The 25,461-nt window shown below is 45.0% G+C and overlaps 1 protein-coding gene across 1 annotated transcript in view; it reads left to right on the top strand.

Annotated features, from left to right (window-relative positions):
• The window catches only part of UNC5C (unc-5 netrin receptor C), a 358,875-nt gene that overhangs the window by 284,653 nt on the left and 48,761 nt on the right, over positions 1-25,461 (top strand). Inside the window, exons 7-9 of the mRNA XM_054382839.1 lie at positions 595-759; positions 21,656-21,847; positions 24,473-24,817. Of these exons, the coding sequence (XP_054238814.1) occupies positions 595-759; positions 21,656-21,847; positions 24,473-24,817 (702 nt within the window). The remainder of the gene's footprint in view (positions 1-594; positions 760-21,655; positions 21,848-24,472; positions 24,818-25,461) is intronic.

Genomic DNA, 25,461 nt, shown 5'->3' with positions numbered 1-25,461 from the left:
CCATCTAATCAACTAAACCATGGCACTAAGTTCCTCATCCAGTCTTATTTTAAACACCTCCAGGGAGGGTGACTCCACCACCTCCCTGGGATGCACATTCCAATGGCCAATCTCTCCTTCTGGGAAGAATTTCTTCCTAACATCCAGCCTAAACCTCCCCTGGCACAGCTTGAGACTGTGTCCTCTTGATCTATTGCTGGTTGCCTGGGAGAAGAGCCCAACCCCCACCTGGCTACAACCTCCCTTCAAGGAGTTGTAGAGAGCAATGAGGTCTCCCCTGAGCCTCCTCTTCTCCAGGCTAAACACCCCCAGCTCCCTCAGCCTCTCCTCACAGGGCTGTGCTCCAGACCCCTCCCCAGCCTTGGTGCCCTTCTCTGGACACCTTCCAGTCCCTCAACATCTCTCTTGAACTGAGGGTCCCAGAACTGGACACAGCACTCAAGGTGTAACCTAACCAGTGCTGAATACAGGGGCAGAATGATTTCCCTGCTGCTGCTGGCCACACTATTCCTGATCCAGGCCAGGATGCCATTGCTCTCACTCAATCTCAACTTGATGTCCCTCCTAACGAGTTGTGTCCTTTCCTTGTCTCAGTGGACGGCAAGTGGACATCCTGGAGCAAGTGGTCAGCCTGCGGCACGGAGTGCACCCACTGGCGCCGGAGGGAGTGCATGGCCCCAGCACCAAAGAATGGGGGGAAGGACTGTGAGGGGCTGGTGCTGCAGTCCAAGAACTGCACCGATGGGCTCTGCATGCAGGGTAAGTGTTGCTCTTGATGCCTCTGGGAGCTGGGATTGTGGTGGGTTGGAAATTACCTGCCAGCATAAAATTGTCAGACCAGCTCAGCTGGAAAGCAAACGAAGCTTTGTTTACAAGCAAAACTGCAATCTAGAAATATGAAATGCAATGAACATGCACAAAATATACAATATTTGCATATAGTAACAATTTACAAGCAACACAAACCCCCCCTGGACAAAACCAGGGGGCTACCAACAGCTTCTCCCCCTGCTCCCTTCCCTCCCCTCTGTACACGGCACAAGAGAAAAGAGCAGAGAGTCATTTGTTAGTACTTAGCCACAAGAAAGCAAAGCAGCCAAGGTCAGCAAAGCCAGCAGAAGCAGTAGCTAGTATCTGCCAGCTACTAGCCAGAGCCAGAGCAAAGGAAGCTGAAAAAAGAGGCAAAATTAGTTTACAAATCACAGAATCCCAGAATTAACCAGGTTGGAAAAGTCCTTCAAGATCATCCAGTCCAACCTATCACCCAGCACCATCTAATTAACTAAACCATGGCACTAAGTCCCTCATCCAGTCTTGTTTTAAACACTTCCAGGGATGGTGACTCCACCACCTCCCTGGGCAGCCCATTCCAGTGGCCAATCTCTCTTTCTGGGAAGAATTTCTTCCTAAATCTAACTTTATGTTAGATATCTGTCCAATGGGATTCTTTAGACCTTATCATTATTTTCCTTTTACATCCAATGGTAATTTATTTATATTCTATCACTTGCTGGTCAAGACCTGTGGAAAATTTTCTAGGCACAACCTAAAACTACCACAGGGGATCTGTGTGGCCAAAGAAAAACCTGCAACTGCTGTGCATCAATATCAGAGACCTAAAGTCACAGAGTCATTTGTAGGGTGGAGAAATTAATTAATCCAGTATAGACACCTCACTCCTGTTCCCTGAAGATGAGTGTTCTGTACTCTGAGGTTTATGAAGTTGAGTAGCAATGGATTACCTGATAATAGAGCCCTCTCCACCCTGCCCTCCTCACCAAACAGTCTCTCTCCCTACTGCCCTGTAGAAGCCTGGCAGTGAGTCTTACGGTGATGCAAATGTTAAGTAGAGGGTTTAGGGCAAAGCCAGCATTTTCCAAAGAGTAAACTTGGCAAAGCAGATCAGCTTGTGGCTTCTTGCTGTCAGGAATGGTGGCTGGGTGTTGCTCTACATACAATAGTTGTGCCCTTTTTTGAATTTCAGAATCCTCATAGTAGGAAGAGGTGCTCTGTATCTGTGCAACCCCCATGCAAACTTCATATATGGTTAGCATGCTGCAGCCTTCCAGAGATCAGCTCTAGCACTGAAGTCCCTTCTGTCTGCAACCGTTCATGCCACACTCCTGCCTTTGTGACTGATAAAAGCAACAAGTAAAAAAAAGAAGACTTTTACTGTGATCCTGACAGACACTGCCAAACAGTTAGTCTTCCCTGCACCCCACCTCTTCTCAAAAATGAGGACTTCTCTTTGTTGCTAGTGCATTGAAACTTCCTTTCACATTTCCTGTGCACAACAACCACCTGAGTCAAAATCCTCTCCCCTGTTCCTTCATTCTAACACTGCAGTATTTCTCTGTTGAGCCTCAGCTCTCCGTTGCCCAAAGCCTCGTGGCTGTAATTCTCTGGTATCTAGGTGCCCAGATCATAAAATTCTGTGACTTTTCTCATGAAAAAAAGGAGCCAGGAGTTTTTGTTCTCTGAGGCAGATTTCTTTTGACTGAAACAGTCACCATGACAGAAACGTGCCACTACTAGCTAATAACCAGCTCTACTTCCTGAGTAAGAGCCATGCAGGTGGCTGCTGTGCTGGCAGAAATTCTGAGCTGCCCTGTGGCACAGCATGGCCATTCGCTCTCAGATTTCCCAGATCTGCAAAAAACAAACCAAACCAAAACAAAAAACATTCTTCAGTGCAGCCCACACAAACACTTTAATCATCTTAAAAACTATTAGTCAATGTCAGTAGCCTATGAAACTGTAATTCCTCAAAATGTTTGGTTTTTATGGCCAAGACAGAAAGGTGAGAGAGATTCAGAGCTCCTCTCTTTCTCTTTTCTAAAGACAGGGCAGGGGGAATAAATAAATAAACAAACAACCACCCACAAATTCTTCCTCATGAGGGTGGTGAGACACTGGCAGAGGTTGCCCAGGGAGGTGGTGGAAGCCTCATCCCTGGAGGTTTTTAAAGGCAGGCTGGATGTGGCTGTGAGCAGCTTGATGTAGTGTGAGGTGTCCCTGCCCATGGCAGGGGGATTTGAACAGGATGATCCTTGAGGTCCTTTCCAACCCTAACAATTCTATGATTCTATCTTACTGTATAACAACACTTAGGTGACTCTTATGGTGGAGAAGCTGATGTACCACTTGCTGCAGCAGTGTGAATAAGTCATTATGGTAAATTAGGAGGAAAGGATACCTTTCCCCATACAGAAGAGCTCTTTGCTATCTGATTATATTTAAACAGGTGGATGGCATCTTTGTGATGTGCATAAAGAGAGCCATTTAAGCAGAGATCTGGTGGAAAAGTAGATATAATGGCAAGGCAGAATAAAAGGCCTTTAGGGATCTCATTTATCTGTTGGTGCTCTATTGCATTTTATTTGTGAAAATGGAGCTGAGCATAAAGCAGAAGTCTTCAAGAGCAGGAAAGAGGTGAGGCTGTATATAAAAAATGGTAATGAAAAATACACAGTCATATATTGACCTGCTTGGCTCCAGGGGCTGTGGATAATCCTTCAGTGCTTGAATTTAATGGCAGTGTTTTAATGGTGTCTTTATACTCACAGGGTTTCATGTACCTGTAAAACTTACAGTTCTTCTCCCTGATCCATCACTGCTGAGATTGATTTGCTGCACTCGGTGGCAGTGTGCCTGCTGCTCTCTCTCTCTTTCTCTCCCTCTCTCTGTTTTTCTTTATTCCTCCTTCTCAGTTTATGCAAAATCTGGATTCATAACACATCTGCCTGCTGAGCTAGGAAGGAACACAGGACTTCCTTCATTCCTAAAACACCATACCTTTTTCCATGGTATCACAGAATCACAGTATTCACCAAGTTGGAAAAGACCTTTGAGATCATCCAGTCCAACCTATCACCCAACAGCATCTAATCAACTAAACCATGGCTCCAAATGCCTCATCCAGTCTTATTTTAAACACTTCCAGGGACAGTGACTCCACCACCTCCCTGGACAGCACATTCCAAAGGAAAATCTCTTTCTGGGAAGAATTTCTTCCTCACATCCAGCCCTGGATAGATCAATAAGCTCTTTCAGCAGACTGCCCCTGCTCCAGCAAAGAGTCTGTACCACTATCGATTTCTGTGGGGATAAAAACTATGCAGCTTTCCCCATCCCTTGTAATTACAGCAGTTTACACCCAGAGCTGCAGTTTGTGCTTACCACTAACTGTGGCATTTCTTGTGCAGCTTTGCTGCCACACCTATTTAGCTCTTTCTGGTGCACACATACACTCCCTTATCCAATTACACAGAGTCAAACAGAATTAACCGGGTTGGAAAAGACCTTCGACGTCATCAAGTGTGATCCAGTGTGAGCTATCCCTGCCCATGGCAGGGGGGGTTGGAACTAGATGATCCTTGAGTTCCTTTCCAACCCTAACAATTCTATGATTCTAAGTCCAGCCTGTCACCCAACACCATCTAATCAACTAAACCATGGCACTGAGTGCCTCATCCAGGCTTATTTTAAACACTTCCAGGGACAGTGATTCCACACCCTGGGCAGCCCATTCCAATGGTCAATCTCTCTTTCTGGGAAGAATTTCTTCCTCACATCAAGCCCAAACCTCCCCTGGTGCAGTTTGAGACTGTGTCCTCTCCTTCTGTCACTGCTTGCCTGGGAGAAGAGACCAACCCCCACCTGGCTACAGCCTCCCTTCAGGGAGTTGTAGATGGCAATAAGGTCTAGTTAGTGTTTTTCTGTTAACGTTAAAGGCATTAAACTAGAGAGCCAGCAGAGAGCCAGCAGGCTGAATTGAGGAAGAAAAGCAGCATGGGTGAAAATTTAGGGTGGTCATTGCTCTTTGAAGTTTGCAAATCCACAATATTGCCTAGCACGTCCCATGATGAAAATTTCATAATATCTGCAGGTGCATTAATATAATCTTCTGGAACAAAATGTGCTGTAGCTGTAAGAAGAATGGGCTGGTTACCACCCACACTAATTGTGCTGCTGCCTCCAAAAGTTGCATTATTTCCCATCTGAGGTGTGAGGACTGTGGTAAATACCTCAGTGCAAGGAACAACACTTTCTGAAGCCTTTTGCAGGGGGTCACTGCAAACTGAAACGCTGCAACGAGCCCTACGCTTGTCCTGCCTAATGACTCTGGTGGGGGCTCTGTGTGGGGACTAAGAAAGCAAAGCCTTCCACTGCTGGCTCACACATAGCACAAGCAGTTCCCTTCACTGGATCACAGATATGTTTAAAGAAATGTACAAGGGAAAGTGTACAAACCCAGCCCAATTTTGCTGGGCTTAGTTTAGAATGACTGCAAGTCTGTGTGTGTGATACCAAAGAGATGCTAAAGGTCCCCAGGGGGCCACATTCTGCTTTGCACTATGTGTAAAACGCTGCTGGTAACCAGGAAAAAGGTGGACAACCTCTGAGGAGAGTTAGCTGTGTACCATTGTTGTGCTGAAGGCTTATTACCTGAGTGGTGGTGTGTAGGTGACATGCTCAGAACATGTCACCAAGTGGCCTTTCTGTTGAGTGACAGTGTTCAGATCTATATTCTCCCTCTCCTGACTAAATAAGTACAGAATGTCCATGGCAGGAGATTGGAGCCTGTCCATGCTGATAAAGCTGTTTGTCTTACCTGAAATCATAGAATCATAAAATAGTCAGGGTTGGAAGGGACCTCAAGGCTCAGCCAGTTCCAACCCCCCTGCCATGGGCAGGGACACCTCACACTACAGCAGGTTGCTCACAGCCACAGCCAGCCTGGCTGCAAAAATCTCCAGGGATGGGGCTGCCACCACCTCTATGGGGAACCTGCTCCAGTGTCTCACCACCCTCATGGGGAAAAACTTCTTCCTAACATCCAATCTGAATCTACCCACTTCTAGTTTTGCTCCATTCCCCCCAGTCCTATCACTTCCTGACACCCTCAAAAGTCCCTCATCAGCTTTCTTGGAGCCCCCTTCAGATACTGGAAGGCCACAAGAAGGTCTCCTTAGAGCCTTCTCTTCTCCAGACTGAGTCTGTGTCCATAGGAGAGGTGCTCCAGCCCTCTGCTCATCCTCATGGTATCATGCTTGTAATGTGTAGGCTGGGCAGAATCACAGTCAGAAGGAGACAAGCAGTCTGCCTTTTTCAGCTCACTCTCAGCTTTACTAGACCACTGTGGCCTTTCATAGAGAGCTAAGTTGTGCTTTCAATTTCTTTTGAAACGCAGGGCTAGATGTCTTACAGCAGCAAGGTAATACCTCAGCACAGGTTTGCACTTGAGGACTATGGATTATATAGGTACATAAATAGTACTGTTGCTCTGTGTGGTAATAACTGTTCACTTTGTACAGTCTCACAATGTGGAATACAAATCCAGCATTGAATAGGGCCAAAAGGAGATTTCTTCTTGTGAATCATTGTCAGGAGTCATCAGATCCACTGTGGAATTTTCCTTTGTTCCTATGGGTTTAAATAGAATCATAGAATGGTCCAGGCTGCAAGGGAACTCCAAAGATCATCCAGTCTGAACCCCCTGTGGTCAGCAGGGACACCTCCAACTAGATCAGGTTGCCAGCCCCTGGCAACCTGAATATCTCCAGGGATAGGGCCTCAACCACCTCCCTGGGCAACCTGTTCCAGTGTTCCACCACCCTCATAGTAAAGAACTTGTTCCTAACATCCAATCTAAATCTGCTCTTCTCTAGTTTGAAGCCATTCATCCCTGTCCTATCACTGCAAGCTTTTGTAAACAGTCTCTCTCCATCCTTCTTGTAAGGCCCCTTCAGATACTGGAATAAATTAGCTTGAAAAGACTGAGACATACTACTGCCCCTTAAGAATGGAAGAAAAGATGCAAAACATCTTCACTCATCATTACAGGCAACACTCCAGGTTAACTCTCCATGCAGCTTAAGGACTTAGAAATTTAAGCAGCTGATCCACCACTTGAAATAATGAGATGTATACCATGGTGAAGATCACAAAACCACAGAATCAACCAGGTTTCACAAAAACTCAAAGATTATCAAAGATTATTACCTAATCCCTAACACCTCCAACAACTAACCCATGGCTCCAAGTGCCACATCCAAGCTTTTTTGGAACACCTCCAGGGACGGTGACTCCACCACCTCCCTGGGCAGCACATTCCAATGGCCAATTACTCTTTCTGGGAAGAACTTTCTCCTCACCTCCAGCCTAAACTTCCCCTGGTGCAGCTTGAGACTGTGTCCTCTTGTTCTGTCACTGTTGCCTGGGAGAAGAGCCCAACCCCCACCTGGCTACAACCTCCCTTCAGGGAGTTGTAGACAGCAATGAGGTCTCCCCTGAGCCTCCTCTTCTCCAGGCTAAACACCCCCAGCTCCCTCAGCCTCTCCTCACAGGGCTGTGCTCCAGACCCCTCCCCAGCCTCACTGCCCTTCTCTGGACATGTTAAAATATCTCGATGTCCTTCTTAAATTGAGGAGCCCAGAACTGGACACAGCACTCAAGGTGTGGTCTAAGCAGTGCTGAGCACAGGGCAGAATGACTTCCCTGCTCCTGCTGGCCACACTATTCCTGATGCAGGCCAGGATGCCATTGGCCTTCTTGGCCACCCAGGCACACTGCTGGCTCATGTTCAGATGTTATTATCAGATTAGTAATTCCATTCATGAAATCACAGAAATGGTAGGGGTTGGAAGAGAGATCATCTGGTCCACCCTCTCTGCTAAAGCAGATTCACCTTGCTAAAAAAAAAAAAATCTGCCTTGTAGTGGAGAGTGAATTGATGTGAAGTCATGATGGCAATTGGAGAGCACTTTGAAATCCTTTTGTCTGAAAGGTGGAATGAAGTTCACAAGGTTCCCTTTAACAATGATGGTGCCCAGGTGAATAAAAGGGATGCAGTTTGTCATCCTTGTGCACAAAATGGTTAACTGCTGCCCTTTTCCAGTCTCCTGCCTGTGTGTACAAAGATCTTGAGTAGCAAACAGGGTTAACCTGATACTAACATCACTTTCTTCCCAAAGCACATATATTCTGCACATGCCCTGCTTGTTTAATGTAACATGCCAGAACCTCTGATGCATTCATTTCCCCTTTTGGCTTGTTTTGAAAGCAAGCATTCAGGGAAGAATTCCAGGGCAGAGCAGTTTGGTGAGGGCTGCTGCTCCTCCAGAGCAGATTAGTGCACAAAGAGCAGGGGAGTTTTCCAGCCTCCAGGAGGTAAGCAAAGCTCTCTCAAGGGAGATTGCAACAGAAGCCTGTGTGTGTAGAGGAATACAATAAAACTTTCTACTAAGAGCACATGGGGCAAGTGAGAACTTCTAAGACGTTCAGTCTGTCAGCATAATAAAATAGCCACCTGGCCTGTTTACTAAGCCCTTGCAGGGGGGTTTTCAGTCATTTCAAGAACTCATCTCATCTGTTCCTAGAGGAAGTTTTCTGTAATATTTGATGTGAGCAAGGAAATGTGTTCATCTATTGGCATCCCAACTACTAGGTAACAGTGTGGCAGCCAAGGGAGTTGATGTGCACATCTCAGAGTTAACAACTTATCCTTATTTTCCTTGTAGTGACATGAGAAGTCCCCAGCTGGGGAGAGTTCATGCTTTGGTGGGCCCTCTGCAACTTGACAGCTCTTGCCTAGAAAACCTACTGCTCAAAGCAGATAAGTGTTGAGACAAAACAGGAGTGCAGAGCCACAGGCAGAAACCAGGACACTGAAGTCACAGAATCACAGAAACATTCAGGTTGGAAAAGATCCTCAGGATCATCAAATCCAACCATTAACCCTATTCTACAAGATCAACCCTAAAATATATCCCTAAGCACTCTTAATGACTCTTAAATTCATCCAGGCTTGGTGATTCCACCACCTCCCTGGGCAGCACATTCCAATGCCTGACCACTCTTTCCCAGAATTTTTTTTTTTCTAATGTCCAGCCTAAACCTGCCCAGTTGCAGCATGAGGCCATTCCCTCTTGTTCTATCACTAATTACCTGTGAGAAGAGACCAGCACCAACCTCTCCATAGGGTCCTTTCAGGCAGTTGTAGATAGCAATGAGATCTCCCCTCAGCCTCTTCTTTTTGAAACTAATCATCCCTAGCTCCTTCAGTTGCTCTTCATCAGATTTTTTTTTCAGGCCTTCCCAAGCTTCCTTGCCCTCCTCTGCCCTTGTTCCAGCACCTCCACATTTTTCCTGTTTTGAGGTGCCCAAAACTGGACACAATACTCAATGACCTTCAAAGGTCCCTTCCAACCCCTAACATGCTGTGAGCCTGTGATTTCCTTGGACTTTATATACTTTGCTGTGCTCACCACTATGCTTTCTAGGTTTTGTAATATATAAATTGCTTTTCCATTTAAACTTTCTGTGTCTATCCAATCCATTTGTCTCAGTGTTAGTCTTTTGCCCCTTTTGGAGCAATAGAGCAACCTGTCCCGCTCTAAACTAGGACAGAATGGAATTTAGACTGACTGGATGTCTCTTCCCAGGAGTGCAGACTTGCAGTTGCAAATGGCATTCTTCAGGAAAAGGGAGTTGAATTCCTAGAACCTGGAATTTGGGAATAACAATTTATTTATACGTTTTTTTAACCTGTCGGCATCCATTGAACTCAAAACATCAACAAAACAACTATTTAAATTGTTAAAAAAAAAAGATTAGGATTTCTAACCTAGTTTCATTCAGACTTGTCAGGATTATTTCCAAAGCTGGGACCAATTATAGTATATATATACTATATAGTATATATAGTATATAGAATAGATAATAGAAATAGAAATAGAAATAAATAGTAATAGAAATAATAAAAATAAAAATAGAAATAGAATTAGAAATAGAAATAGAAATAGAAATTAGAAATGAAATAGAAATTAGAAATGAAATAGAAATTAGAAACAGAGATAGAAAGAAATAGAAAGAAATAGTAATAGAAATAATAGAAATAGAAAAAGAAATAGAAATGAAATAGAAATAGAAATAGAAACAGAAATGAAACAGAAACAGAAATAGAAATAGCAACAGAAATAGAAGTAGAAATGAAATAGAAATAGAAATAGAAATAGAAATAGAAATAGAAATGGATAGAAATTAGAAACAGAAATAGAAATAAAGAGAAACAGAAACAGAAATAGAAATAGCAACAGAAATAACAACAGAAATAGAAATAGAAATAGAAATAGAAATAGAAGTTAAATAGAAATTAGAAAGAGAAACAAAAACAAAAATAGAAATAGAAATATAGAAATGGAAATGGAAATGGAAATTAAATAGAAATAGATAGAAACTACAAACAGAAATAGAAATAGAAATAAATAGTAATAGAAATAATAGAAATAGAAATAATAGAAGTAGAAATAGAAATGAAATAGAAATAGAAATGAAATAGAAATAGAAATTAAATAAAATTGAAATAGAAATAGAGAGAAATTAGAAACATAAATAGAAAAAATAGAAATAGAAACAGAAATAGAAATAGAAACAGAAATAGAAATAGAAATAGAAATAGAAATAGAAATAGAAATAGAAATAGAAATAGAAATAGAAATAGCAACCGAAATAGAAATGAAATAGAAATATATGAAATTAGATACAGAAATAGAAATAAATAGTAATAGAAATGAAATAGAAATAGAAATAAAATAGAAATAGATAGAAATTAGAAATAGAAATAAATAGTAATAGAAATAATAGAAATAGAAATAATAGACATAGAAATGAAATAGAAATAGAAATAGAAATAACTAGAACTAGAAATAGCAAAAAAAGAAATCTTTTAAAAAAATATATATATATTATGTGTAATACTAAATTTGAGCAAACCCCAAAGACTGTAAATAAAATTCTGAGCCACTGGTGCCAAGTTAAAAGAAGTGCAAAATAACTGAAAGAAGACCACATCATGGGAATTAAGACCAGAAGCAAGTGGGTGCATGTTTGCTCAGTAAATTCTCCTGTCACAACGTATGGCACTGCACAGCTACTTTCAACTATCTAAGAACTGCTTCCTTCAAATCTTAAGCAGCCACATGTGAGAATTGGTCTCTGATCAGCTGTGCTTCATAGCTGTGTGGTTCAGAGTCTGTTGCCAGCAAGAGCTTATTCCTACTTCAGTGTTGCTGCCCTGGATAAAGCCATTAAAGGAGAGAAAGAAAGGCAGCAGCTGAAAGCGTGCCTTCATCTTTTCTCATAGGCAGTTTAAGATCATTGACTTTGGAGCCAAAAGGGGGGGAAAAGTGCTGTTACAATATATTATGCTCAACTTGTTGACTTCATTGCAACAGGATGTTACTGAGACATGCCATGGGGCTAGGCTTTCAAAAGGGCCTCCTAATTACCTGTCCTTGGCTCCTCTTCAAACTGCTATGTAGAGGGTGAAAGTAAAGAGCATTTATAGATTAGAAGCATGTGGGGACAGATTAAAATATGATGCATTAAGGAAACAAGCACTGATGGCATGCTTTGCATAGTTTTCACTTTATTAAATGAAAGTGCATGCCTCCAACTCTCACTGACCTTGATGCCCCCTCAAAATACGTATCATTAACTGTGAGCTCAGAAGCTAATGGTATAAAGCAGTTTCATTGCAGGATAATTGTAAGTAGTTCTGTAGGTATGACCCAAACTACATAACCACTGCTAAATAAGTGCCCTCCTAGAAAGACCACCTTCAGCTACTCCACCATATCACAGAATCACAGAAAACCTGTGGTTGGAAGAGACCTCCAAGCTCACCCAGTGCAACCTTCCACCCAGCACTGCAGGGTCAGCACTAAACCATGTCCCTAAGCACCAGCTCCACACACTGCTGAAACACCTCCAGGGATGGGGACTCCAGCACTGCCCTGGGCAGACCATTCCAATGGCTGAGATCCCTCTCTGGGAACAAATATTTCCTAGCAGCCAGTCTCAACTCTCCTGGTGCAGCTTGAAAACATTTCCTCTGGTCCTGTCACTTGCTACCAAGGAGAAGAGGCTGCACCCACCTTGCTCCAACCTCCCTTCAGGTAGTTGTAGAGAGCAGTGAGGTCTCCTCTCAGCTTCCTCTTCTCCAAACTGAACACCCCCAGCTCCCTCAGATGCTCCTCATAGCCCAGGTGCTCCAGGCCCTTTTCCAGCCTCATTTCCCTTCTCTGGACACTCTCCAGTACCTTAAAATCCCTCTCATAGTGAGTGGTCCAGAACTGAACACAGCATTTGAGGTGTGGCCTCAGCAGAACTGAGCACAGGGGTAAAAGGAAAATGAAGAAAGAAAAAGAAAAAAAAAAAAAGAAGTATTTAGAAGTCTAAAGTGGACTATAAAGTGAAATGCATGGAGAAACATCAACTTAATTAAAAGCCTTTTAATGAGTGCATTTACTGTGCAATTCCAGTGGTGCAATTTCTGTGCATTAACCCAAGCCTCCCACTGATTCTCCAGGTAGGACATAGAGTGAGGTACTTCTAAAATGAGGGAAATAAATACCTGATTTTGATAAGCCTCTGAGAGCCTCAAACAGAAGGGACTAAGCAAGCTTAAAGATTATTACTGTTTTACTCATCCAGCAATAAGTTACACAACAAAGCATCAAAAAGCCTCTTTGAAAAGGCACATTTCCCAAGAAGCTGGAGGAAGAAGCTTAAATAACTTTTCTCAAAGCAAAGTAGCTCACTGTAAGACCAGCTGCTCTGAGTTTGAGTCAGCAGCACTCCCAGAGACAAAGGCACCAGCACCCTTTCTAAATTCACCCTCCTTAACAATTTTGATGATCCTGGTAGAAGTCCCTCAGGTACTTGCTGAGCTGTTGACACACAGGGAGACAAAAACAAATCAAACCAAACCAAACCAAAGAAACAAACAAAACTCCAAACTGTGGTGAGTTGAAAATTCCCCCTGACATTAAATTGCCAGACCAGCTCAGCTGGAAGCAGATGAAGCTGTATTTACAAGCAAAGCTACAATCCACAATGAAATGCAAGGAATATCTACAAAATACACAATCTATTTACAGGTATTTACAACTGATAAACAGCACAAGACCCCCCACTGGACCAAGGCAGGAGAGCTAATAGCTTCCTCTTCCCTACTCCCTACCCCACCCTGTACACAAGGGACAAGAGAAAGAGCAGAGATTTGTTTGTTAAGATATTCAGCCACAACAAATAACACAACCAAGGTCAGCAAAGCCAAGCAGAAGCCCAAGGTAGTGTCTCCCAGAGTGAGGAAGCTGAAAGAAAGTTAGTCTAAACCAACTTTGTTAGTAGTCTATCCAATGGGATTGTTTAGATCTTGTCATTATTTTCCTTTTTGCATCCACTGGTGATTTATTTACATTCTACCACTTTCTGTTCAAGATCTGTGGAAAATTTTTGAGGCACAGCCTGAAATTGCCACACCAAACAAACACCACTGACACCAAAAAAGCCACAAGGAAAAGGCCTCCTTTCACCTCACTTACTTTGAAGAGAGGAGGGAAGTCATTCTTCATTCTTTTGGTTACTAATCCCAGCAGGCTTGCATCATTATCTGATGAAAATGTCCTTTGTTTGAAGGTGTAGTCAGAGGGACCAGTGGGAAAGGCAACTTCCTAAAGCAGTATCCGTGTTCTTGTGCTGGGCTGCTGGGTGCACAGCAAGAACCCTACTTCATGCCCAGCCACCACCACCAGTGCATGGCTGCAAGCCTTCCTCTTATCACTGCCACTGCAATCCCTACACCCTGTTGGAAGAGCACCTTCATGACAAGAGTGTTTAAAAATAGTTCTATTCTAAGAAGTCCTGTGCAAATGGCAGAAGGCATCTGTAGTTGCCATGCTTGAGTAGGCAGGTCTTGATCTGTTGGAGGGTAGGAAGGCCCTGCAGAGGGACCTGTCCAGGCTGGATGGGTGGGCAGAGGCCAATGGGATGAGATTGAACAAGGCTAAGTGTAGGGTTCTGCACTTTGGCCACAACAACCCCAGGCAGTGTTACAGGCTGGGGACAGAGTGGCTGAGAGCAGCCAGGCAGAGAGTGACCTGGGGGTGCTGGGTGACAGCAGCTGAACATGAGCCAGCAGTGTGCCCAGGTGGCCAAGAAGGCCAATCCTGGTCTGGATCAGGAATAGTGTAGCCAGCAGGACAAGGGAGGTTATTCTTCCCCTGTGCTCAGAATTGTCAGGCCACACCTTGAGTCCTGAGTCCAGTTCTGGGCTCCTCAATTCAAGAGAGATGTTGAGGGACTTGAACATGTCCAGAGAAGGGCAACGAATCTGGGGAGGGGTCTGGAGCACAGCCCTGTGAGGAGAGGTTGAGGGAGCTGGGAGTGTTTAGCATGGAGAAGAGGAGGCTCAGGGCAGACCTCATTGCTGTCTACAACTCCCTGAAGGGAGGTTGTAGCCAGGTGGGGGTTGGGCTCTTCTCCCAGGCAGCCAGCAGCAGAAGGAGATGACACAGTTTCAAGCTTTTCCAGGGGAGGTATAGGTTGGATGTTAGGAGGAAGTTCTTCACAGAGAGAGATTTGCCATTGGGATGTGCTGCCCAGGGAGGTGGTGGAGTCACCATCCCTGGGGATGTTCAAGAGAAGCCTGGATGAGGCACTTAGTGCCATGGTCTGGTTGATTGGATAGGGCTGGGTGATAGGTTGCACTGGATGATCTTGGAGGCCTCTTCCAACCCAGCTGATTCTATGATCTCTGGCAAATGTGCTTAATTTGTAAGTGCAAATGGAGCTGTTGTTTGACCAGTGGACAGCTGGGGTTGCCAGCTGAGAGTCAACCCAAGGTAAGGTCTCTGCTGGCTTCATCCAAGGAAGCCACCCCAAATACTGTGAGCATACAGGGTTGTATGACCACCATGGCATAGCTTATCTAGTGTTATCACCTGAGCAAGGACTTCACATCCAATGTGAGTGGCCACCTATCCATCTACAGCAAGTCAATCAGCTGTAACTCTTGGCCCTCAGCAAAAAATTGGAGTGCCCCTGACTCAAAACACCTGACACCTCACTCAGCAGCCCATAGCCCTTCCACTTCCTAGAATCATAGAACTGTCAGCATTGGAAGGGACCTCGAGGATCATCCAATTTCAACCCTCTGCCATGGACAGGAACATTTTCCTCTACATCAGGTTGCCCAGAGCCACATCCAGCCTGGTCATAAAAACTTCCAGGGATTGAGCTGCCACCACCTCCCTGAGCACCTGCAAAAAAGGCTCCAGGGAGACCTTCTCTTGGCCTTTCAGTGCCTAAAGGGGGTGAGCAGCAAGTTGGGGAGGGACTTTTTAGCAGGGCCTGTGGTGACAGGACAAGGGGTGATGTTTTGAACTGAGGGAGGGAGATATAGACTGGAGAGAAGGCAGACATTTTTTACTCTGAGGGTGATGAGACCCTGGCCCAGGTTGCCCAGAGAGGTGGTGGATGCCCCTTTCCTGGAACCATTCCAGGTGATGAGGTTTGTGGCTCTGGTCAACCTGCTGTCGTTGCAGATATCCCTGCTGACTGCAGGGCAGTTGGACTGGATGGCCTTTAAGGGTCCCCTCCAACCCAAAGCATTCTATAATATGCAGTAAAATTACTGCCCCAGCTACTTGTTGCTAAGTTGTTCTTAAAAGCTATGTCACAGAAAAGATGAATTTGGATCAAAAGAGGCATAGTGTCTATCTCCATCCTTTGAGACCTTGTAGAAGGTTGGACTTGATGATCTAGGAGGTCTTTACCAACCTTAATGATGACGACCATTGAGGTTGTGGATGCCCTCTCCCTGGAGGTGCTTAGGGCTTGGTTTGATGAGGCCTTGAGCAACCTGGGCTGGTGGGAGGTGTCCCTGCCCATGGCAGGGGAGTTGAAACTGGAAGGTTTTTGAGGTCCCTTCCAACCTGGACCCTTCTGTGAATCTGTGAATGACATGGCAGGAGTGATGCATAACCTTGAATGTAAAACTTGCCAGCTGAAATGCAAAGTGAGGAGAGAGGAGATGGCCTTTCTGGCTCTGTGTGGGTGAGCCTGAGCTCCCTGCATGGTGCAGAGCTGAGGATTGTGTGCCTGCTCCCCTGAGAACACACTAGGGCACATGAAGTGCAGAACAACGTCCTCAGCTTTCCCAGGGGATTTGAGTACAAGGCAAAAAAAGGCATTCAGAGATGCAGGCAGCTTAAACCCCACCTTGTCCTTGTGTCTTGTACTTTCTGCTGGCTGCTTTTTGTCTCCAGAGACATCTTGCCAAAGGCAATACAGGGCATAAGGCTATAGCTGAAACTGAGGTTCACTAAATATGGTCCTTAGCCTTCATCTGGGGAGCAACTAGGGGACTGTAAATTCATGCCCAGGCTTGCTGAGCACTCATTCAAGCCTTCAGGAGTTGCTCACCTGACTTTTTATGGCCAATACCTGCAGTACACTAGGAGACACAGGAAGCAGTTATTAGGAAAGATTGAGTATTTGTGTTGAGAGTGCACATAGGTGAACCTCAAAGAAGCAAAAAATGAATGTAAGAACACGGTGTTTCTAGAAGCAGTTGTAAACTTGGAATCATTGCTGTGAAATAAAGCTTCAAACAGATATTACAGGCAATATAGTCTGTCCCATGTTGCCTCAGAAAGGAAGAAAACAGCATAAAAAAAAGCAGCTGGTCTTGCTCTGGTGTGTTGGGTTGACTTGGCTGAGTGGCAGGTGCCCACCAAAGCTGCTCTGTCACTCTCCCTCCTCAGCTGGACAGGGGAGAGAAAATATAATGAAGAGCTCACAGGTCAAAAATAAGGACAGGGAGGGATCATTAATCAATTACTGCCATGGGCAAAACAGACTCAATGTGAGGAAAATTAATGTATTAGCAACCAAATTGGAGGAGGAGCATCATTGACTGCCTCAGCCTTGGCCAGCAGCAGGTCCACCTTGGAGCCAGCTGGCATTGGCTCTGTTGAGACACAGGGGAAGCTTCTCACAGAAGCCACCCCTGTAGCCCCACTGCAACCAAAACAGAATCACAGAATCAACCAGGTTGGAAAAGAAAAAGGAAAAGTCCAACCTATTACCTAATACCTAACACCTCAGGACAACTAACCCATGGCTCCAAGTGCCACATCCAAGCTTATTTTTGAACACCTTCAGGGATGGTGACTCCACCACCTCCCTGGGCAGCACATTCCAATGGCCAATTACTCTTTCTGGGAAGAACTTTCTTCTCACCTCCAGCCTAAACTTCCCCTGGTGCAGCTTGAGACTGTGTCCTCTTGTTCTGCTGCTGGTTGCCTGGGAGAAGAGCCCAACCCCCACCTGGCTACAACCTCCCTTCAGGTAGTTGTAGACAGCAATGAGGTCTCCCCTGAGCCTCCTCTTCTCCAGGCTAAACACCCCCAGCTCCCTCAACCTCTCCTCACAGGGCTGTGCTCCAGACCCCTCCCCAGCCTTGTTGCCCTTCTCTGGACATGTTCAAGTCTCTCAATGTCCTTCTTAAATTGAGGAGCCCAGAAGTGGACACAGCACTCAAGGTGTGGCCTAACCAGTGGTCTAACCTCCCCATGCCAACTCAGTACATCTGGCCCTTCGGTGAGGCAGCATTTATGTGATAGTTAATGTCTGGACACTTTGCAGGGAGCTGTGTTTATTACCTGCATTTGGGACAGACTCTATCTTCATTAGCAAGCAGTGCAGCCAAGCAGGAAGAACTATGTAAAGCAGCAGAGATGCCAAGCACCCAAACTCTGGGAGCTGACAATTATTACTGTGGTCTGCCTGTAACGTCGTCCTGTGTGTCAGGCACACACCAGGAATGCATTTTCCAGTTTGAGTTCACCTGCAGGGAGTCCCTGGCTGTGCAAGCTCCCCACAGTGTAATCCAAGGAGAGGGAGGCAAAGTCCCTTCAAAAGCACTGAAGGGAAGGTGATGGAGGAGAGGTACCTGCTGGCTTACAGTGAGTCTAATCCCACCCCTAACAGCGACTTCCCCACTTCATTTAGATTTGTCGTTTACCTTTCCAGCAGGATGGGAGTTGGAGTATTTCAGTTGTTTCCTGTGTGGGTGGAAAGCAGCTGGGGCATGCTTACTGCGTCCATAGGACTCATGTGCAAACTAAGCACCTCCAACATGCCACCCTGCAGGAGCTGCAGAGAGAAAAGCCAAAGGGAACGATCTCTCTTCTGTACCTGTTCTGAAATAACATCTGCAAAGTGTGCTCTGCCTCTGTCGATACACAGTGCTTGCAAAGATTTCAAAGAAATGATGTCAGGACCCCAGGGCCCTTACTGGTTTTGAGATGATTCCAAAAAAAGAAGCCACTCTGCTTCCCCTTTGCTGACAACTTCTTTTGCTCCCTGAGGAATTCCTATCGAGCGTGTGTTAAAGGCAGGATGAAATAATTCCAAGGAAACACAGAGAGAGGGCTTTGTGCGTGGGCTCTGCTCAGCAAATGGGTGTTTAACCTTTGCCCAGTGACCACAGGGCTCCTTTAGCTCTATTAGACCAACAGCAAGCTATTACAATTAAATTAGGAAAAAACTGTTTAGAGCCTCACCAAACATGTCCTGGGAATTAAAGCATATGGCTGGGATAGTGGAAAAAAAAGCTTTCCATATGCTAATGACCCTTGATGTCTGAAATAAATTAGATCCATTAGAGTTTATGCTCAATAAAAGAAAAGACTTTAAGCACTCCAAAGTTAGTGACTCGAGACCGATTTTGGCTTAGCAATTCAATCTGCCTGCTTATTAATTCTTTAGTAAAGCTCTTGAGGAGAGAGGGGATGCAAAAAATCATAATTCTGTGCTGTATCAGAATTTTAAAGTGCCATCAATTTATTTTCCTTTTTTTATTTAATTTTTTAATTAAACTATTTTTCATGCTTCTTTTTTTTTTTTCTTTTTGTTCTCATTAATTTGATTTGGTTCCCATTTTTTGTTGAATTTCTTTCTTTTGAAGGTTTCATTTATCCCATTTCAACCGAACAGAGAACCCAGAATGAATATGGATTTTCTTGTAAGTTTTAATGTTTGATTTTATGTTCCTGGATGCTAATTTGATGCTGTTCCTTGGGTCAAGCTTTACACTAGTTCTGTGTGACTAGGCCAAGAGGGACCTGTTGGGCAGAGTAAGTGGCATGCTGCTTGCTTGCCAGCAGTTGCAGTGTTTTGCTGTCAGTGAATGACAATGGCCCTTAGGCATGGGAAAAATGGGAGAAGGTGCTGCCTCAGAGACAGAAACTGGAGAGAATGAACCCTCTTCTCATTAAGGAAGAGACCTTCTTGTGGCCTTCCAGTACCTAAAGGGAGCCTACAAGAAAGCTTGGGAGGGACTTTTGAGGGTGTCAGGGAGTGACAGGACTGGGGGGAGTGGAGCAAAACTAGAAATGGGGAGATTCAGATTGGATGTCAGGAAGAAATTCTTCCCCATGAGGGTGGTGAGACACTGGCAGAGGTTGCCCAGGGAGGTGGTGGAAGCCTCATCCCTGGAGGTTTTTGCAGCCAGGCTGGATGTGGCTGTGAGCAACCTGATGTGGTGTGAGGTGTCCCTGCCCATGGCAAGGGAGTTGGAACTGGCTGAGCCTTGAGGTCCCTTCCAACCCTGACAATTCTGTGATTCTAAAATTCCCTTAGCAAACCAAAAAAATAAGGTGTTGGGATAGCTTTTCTTTGAGCTGGAACTCAGATACTGGCTTCCTGAACTACTGGGGGAAAAAACATGATATTTTTGGGCTGGTACATTGAAAGTCTGATAGCCAGGAGCTTGTGGAGGTTGATCAATCCATTTCAACATCTGGCAGCTCTCACCTCTGCAGCTGGAGAGCGTCCTGGTTTAAAGGGCTAAAAGGCAATAAGCAAAACAAAAATCAAATAAAAATGATTTTACATGTGTCAGACTAACCAGAATGGGGTACTAAAAAGGCCTGATGTGGTTTTGCACTTCCTTTTTTCATTATGCTATTTCTAGAACTAGGATTTTTCATTGTGTAGAAACACATTGAATTGTGATCATATATTCAGACCTTTGGGGGGAAAAAAAAGAGTCTAGTGGATAATGATGTTGGAGATTAGCCTGGAATTAGTGCTGCAGATACGGTACAAGCAGCTAGTAGAAATATCAGAGCCATTTTCTCACAAGACAGCTCCAATAAATCTGGGTTCCTGTTGGTGAATTACCACATTATTTCATGGGCTGGCTTTACCTTTTATCCAAATACATAGGTGTTAAAGCCAATGATGAGAATTCAGTGTTTGATTCTCTGCTTTGCCAGATTATGTTTCTTTAAAGGGAAGGGAATAATGGCTTGACACATAGTTCAAAGAAAGCAAACTCAAAAGATACCTCCTACAAGGATGGTTAAGGGACTGGAGCACTGCCTTGCGAGGAAAGGCTGAGAGACCTGGGGCTGTTTAGTCTGGAGAGGAGAAGACTGAGAGGGGATTTAATATATGAGGGCTGGGTGTCAGGAAGGAAGGGACAGCCTCTGCTTACATGTGCCCTGGGATAGGACAAGGGGCAATGGATGGAAACTACAGCACAGGAGGTTCCACCTCAACATGAGGAGGAACTTCTTTACTGTAAGAGTCACAAAGCACTGAAACAGCCTTCCAAGAGATGTTGTGGAGTCTAATTCTCTGGAGACTTTCAAGATCAATCTGGATGCATTCCTGTGTGACCTGCACTAGATTCTGGCAGGGGGATTGGACTAGATGATCTCCAGAGATCCCTTCCAATCCTTAACATCCTGTGATCCTGTGTGATCCTGTGATATTTTGGATATTCCATAGGAAATGGTTTTGGGGGAATTTTTCTACTTTTTCTAAAGAAAAAAAAAAAGAAAAAAAGAAGAGTTCTGAAGTTTAAAAGCCCACTGCATGGTGAGGGTTTTTTTTGTTATCAGATAAACCACTAAACACCAGTAGTAAGACACTCTGTCACCAAGACATAGTGTTGTATTTCACATGGTGAGTTTGCTTCATGAGATTCAGTTTATAAAATGTTATGCTTAGTAGTCTGCAGCCTGGGTACCAGACAGATGAACAAGGAGATAGGGAAAGAGAACACAACTTAGAGACAAATCAAAGATCATCTTCCATCAAAAGGGCATAGAGCTGTTATATGGCTTTGGGAATGGATTTTAGATTAACCTATAAAACAAGTAGTAAATATCTGCGGGAAATGAGAATAATAGAATCGTAGAATCAGTCAGGGTTGGAAGGGACCACAAGGATCAGCCAGTTCCAACCCCCCTGCCATGGGCAGGGACACCTCACACTACATCAGGCTGGCCACAGCCTCATCCAGCCTGGCCTTAAACACCTCCGGGGATGGGGCCTCAACCACCTCCCTGGACAACCCATTCCAGGCTCTGACCACTCTCATGGGGAAGAACTTCTTCCTCATGCCCAGTCTGAACCTCCCCACTTCCATCTTTCTTCCATTCCCCCCAGTCCTGTCACTACCTGATAGCCTAAAAAGTTCCTCCCCAGCTTTCTTGTAGCCCCCTTCAGATACTGGAAGGCTGCAAGAAGGTCACCTCAGAGCCTTATTTTCTCCAGACTGAACAGCCCCAACTCTCTCAGTCTGTCCTCATAGGAGAGGTGCTCCAGCCCTCTGATCATCCTGGTGGCCCTTCTCTGGACACCTTCCAGCACCTCCAGATCCCTCTTGTAATAGGGGCTCCAGAACTGGACGCAGTACTCCAGGTGGGGTCTCACCAGAGAACGTGTTTGCTTGAAAGTCCCTGTTGAGGGGAAGAAGTCTTCTAAGCTCCTGGCTCCTCTCTCCTGCCAGCTGCCCCTGACTCGGATGACGTTGCTCTCTACGTGGGGATCGTCATCGCTGTGATCGTGTGCCTGGCCATTTCCGTGGTCGTGGCTCTCTTTGTCTACCGCAAGAACCACCGCGACTTCGAGTCGGATATTATCGACTCCTCAGCGCTCAACGGGGGCTTCCAGCCTGTTAACATCAAGGCTGCAAGGCAAGGTTAGTGCACATTTCATTGTGTGGGGGCCGTGTGTGTTGGGTGGGCTGAAAACAACTTGACCCAGGTGGGTGGGGAGACTTCATTCCCCTTCCCAGGGTGAGGGGTCCCCAGGTCAAAGTCTCTTCCACTCCCCCTTCCTGTCCACCCAACCTGTTTAAGAGGAGCCTTTTTCCTGTCTCCTGCTCCTCGCCTGCCCGAGAGGCTGCTTCTCCCTGCTGCTGCTATAACCATGTGGTGGAGCCTGCTCCATGCTGCATCCAAACTCCTAAGGACTGCATCTAAAGAGAGTCCACCTTTGCTTCAAGAGAATCCTTTGCCGGCTGGGACTGGGTGTGGTGGGTTGAAAATTCCCCCCCACCAACATTAAATTTGGCAGCCCAGTTCAGTTGAAAGCAAATGAAAGCTGTATTTACAAGCAAAACTACAGTCTAGAATTGAATGCAAGGAATATGTACAAAATATACAGGATTTACAATATTTACAGGTATTTACTATTAATAAACAGCACAAGGACCCCCTGGCCAAAGACCAGGAGAAGCTAATAGCTTCTCTCTCCCTGCCTCCCCCTTCCCCTCCGGTACAAAAGGGACAAGAGACAGAAGCAGGGAAGTTGATACCAGTCACAACAAAAGCAGTGCAGCCAAGGTCAGTAAAGCCAATTAGTATCTCCCAGCCCAAGGAAGCGAGAAGAGAGAGATATTACAGAATCACAGAATTAACCAGGTTGGAAAAGACCTTCAAGATCAAGTCCAACCTATCACCCAACACCATCTAATCAACTTAATCATGACTGTTTTGCTACAACTAGTTTAAGTCCCTTATTTCTCCAATGGGATTTGTTTAGAACTGTCATTATTTCCCTTTTTACACCCAGTAGTGATTCATTTACATTTTACTTACTTTTCTGTTCAAGATCCCTGAAAAAATTTAAAGGCATAGCCTAAAACTACCACTCTGGTTTTGTATATATATTTTATTTACCATTTTTCCTTATATCTTTGTAACTTTCCTTTTACTCAAAAGCCTTTTATATTTTGCTAAACTTTCCTTTTTACTTCCAAATCATATCAAGACTGTTTCTTTGGTGATTTTACCTCCCTTTTCTCCTGCCTAGTTATGTTTCTCCTACCGGGACAAAGGGGCAAAGGGGAAGCAACCTAAATCTGTTCCGTTTGGGCTTTTGGACTCTGGGAAAGCTTAAACCACAACACCACGGCTTCATGGGCTGCAGGAAAGATACTTACTGGATGCTTGTTGACACAGTAAAGGAGAGGAAAATCATACTCATTCATTTCTGCAGCACAGGAGGTTCCACCTCAACACAAGGGGGAACTTCTTCACTGTAAGGGTCCCAGAGTACTGGAATAGGCTCCCCAGAGAGGTTGTGGAGTCTCCTTCTCTGGAGACTTTCAAGGCCTGTCTGGATGCATTCCTGGGTGTCCTGTGCTAGATTGTATGGTCCTGGTCTGGCAGGGGGAGTTGGACTGGATGATCTATTTGGGTCCCTTCCAACCCCTGACATCCTGTGATCCTGTGATTTCTGGCTATCAAGTGCTCAAAACCTCACACTGGCATTTCCCAGATGTATTGAAGAGCACAAAGCAGAGGAATGTAACTCCTGATGAGAGAACATTAATGTGAGAGTGAAATGCAGAGGCGTTTATGGAAACATGAGCCCAGCTCAAGTTTAAATCAAAGGCAAAGCTCTGGCAGAAAGGATGGAGAAAAGATTGATCACAGGAGTGATATTACAGTGCAGTAATTCTGTCACATATTCCACCCCTTTGTTTCACTGGTAGCTTCGTCTCCACAGACATAAATAGTAGTTTAAGAGGCACTGTACTTTTGATAGACGATGTGGAAGAAGCTGCAGTAGAACATCATTTAACAATGAGTGTTTTTAACACTGCTGCTTGATTATTTCCACACTTCACTGGCTGGAAAAAGACACTCTAAAGGTGGTGCTGGCTTATTCAAGACCCATGTTTTGGCTGAAGAATTCCTCTTCCTTCCCAATGTATGTGCCAGAGGAATAGGTGAAAGCAAGAGTTAAGCTGACAAGAGAGTCGTCATGTGGAAGTTCAGCAGAAGTGTAATTTTCTTCACTGGAGATCCTTCTGAAACTTCTGCAGCAACTAATCCTCCACTGTGGGGAGTTGTGGGCACAATGACTTAATGGATTTCTTCTGTCTTATATTGAAGAAATGCTGTCTTTAGGCCAATTAGATAAATTGGATAATGATTATCATTAGCATTTAGGAAGGAGGTGTTAATAAGATTAGATCTACTGAGTAAGGAGAACATCTTGCCCTGAAGCTAGTCATGTCATACTTGAAATCTGAGCTCAGCCTGGAAAATCCTCCCAGTGAAAAGTCTCTAGAGCAGAAATGTGCTGTCATTTGGTATGGCAGTTAGATTCTGTAGGAGCTGGGACAATACAAACCCTGGGAGTTTGCTGGGGAGTTACACAGAAAAAGAGACAAATGTCTGTCTGCAAGGACTTGGCGTAACTTAACCTCTGCTATCAAATGCAAAAATGCAGAATGCAAATCCAAATTGCTACCCGGGATAAAGTTGTCAGAACCTAGAAGTAATATGTTTCTTTCTTCTCACCTCCAATGCAGACCTCCTGGCAGTACCACCGGACCTCACTTCTGCTGCAGCCATGTACAGGGGTCCTGTTTATGCCTTGCATGACGTCTCTGATAAAATCCCAATGACCAATTCTCCAATCCTGGACCCACTGCCCAACCTGAAGATTAAGGTTTACAACACTTCTGGAGCAGTGACCCCCCAGGATGACCTCTCTGACTTCTCCTCCAAGCTGTCCCCGCAGATTACACAGTCCCTGCTGGACAACGAGAGCCTGAACATGAAGAACCAGAGCCTTGCTCGGCAAACAGACCCATCCTGCACTGCTTTTGGAACCTTCAACTCCTTAGGGGGTCACCTAGTAATCCCCAATTCAGGTAAGTGCTAACCACATTGACTTTAAAAGCTCAGGTGGTTTCTGGTTTGAAGTGGAGTTAGCTTGCTTTTATGCAGGGAAAAGCAGGATCACTCTTGGGTCGCAGACCTGTTCTTTATTCAGACCTGATCAACAGGATTCCCCCACCTCCCTCCCCCATTCAGGTCTACCAAGATACTTCAAGAAGGCAAATCACGTCCTAGGCTGCATCAAAAGCAGCATTGCCAGCAGATCCAGGGAGGTGATTCTGGCATTTTGCTCTGGTGAGACTTCACCTGCAGTACTGTTGTGATGATTTGAAATGGTCTTTTTAATTTTTCTTTGCAAAGCTTGAACAGAGAAGGTGAAAATGTAAAGAAGTCACTATTGGGTGAGCTAGCCTGGTTATTGTCAGTGTGGAGGGATTTCAGCTCTCACACTGTTACAACTGTGTACAGCTCTGGAGCCCTCAATACAGGAAGGACATGGAGCTGATGGAGAGGGTGCAGAGGAGGGACATGAAAATGCTCAGGGGGTTGGAGCAGTTCTGCTCTGAGGACAGGCTGAGGGAGCTGGGGGTGTTCAGCCTGGAGAAGAGAAGGCTCCAGGGAGACCTAAGAGCAGCCTGCCAGGACCTGAAGGAGGCTCCAGGAAGGCTGCAGAGAG

Source organism: Indicator indicator, chromosome 8 (genome assembly GCF_027791375.1).
Source record: "Indicator indicator isolate 239-I01 chromosome 8, UM_Iind_1.1, whole genome shotgun sequence".
Lineage (NCBI taxonomy): Eukaryota > Metazoa > Chordata > Aves > Piciformes > Indicatoridae > Indicator > Indicator indicator.
This window is presented reverse-complemented; position numbering and strand designations above follow the sequence as displayed.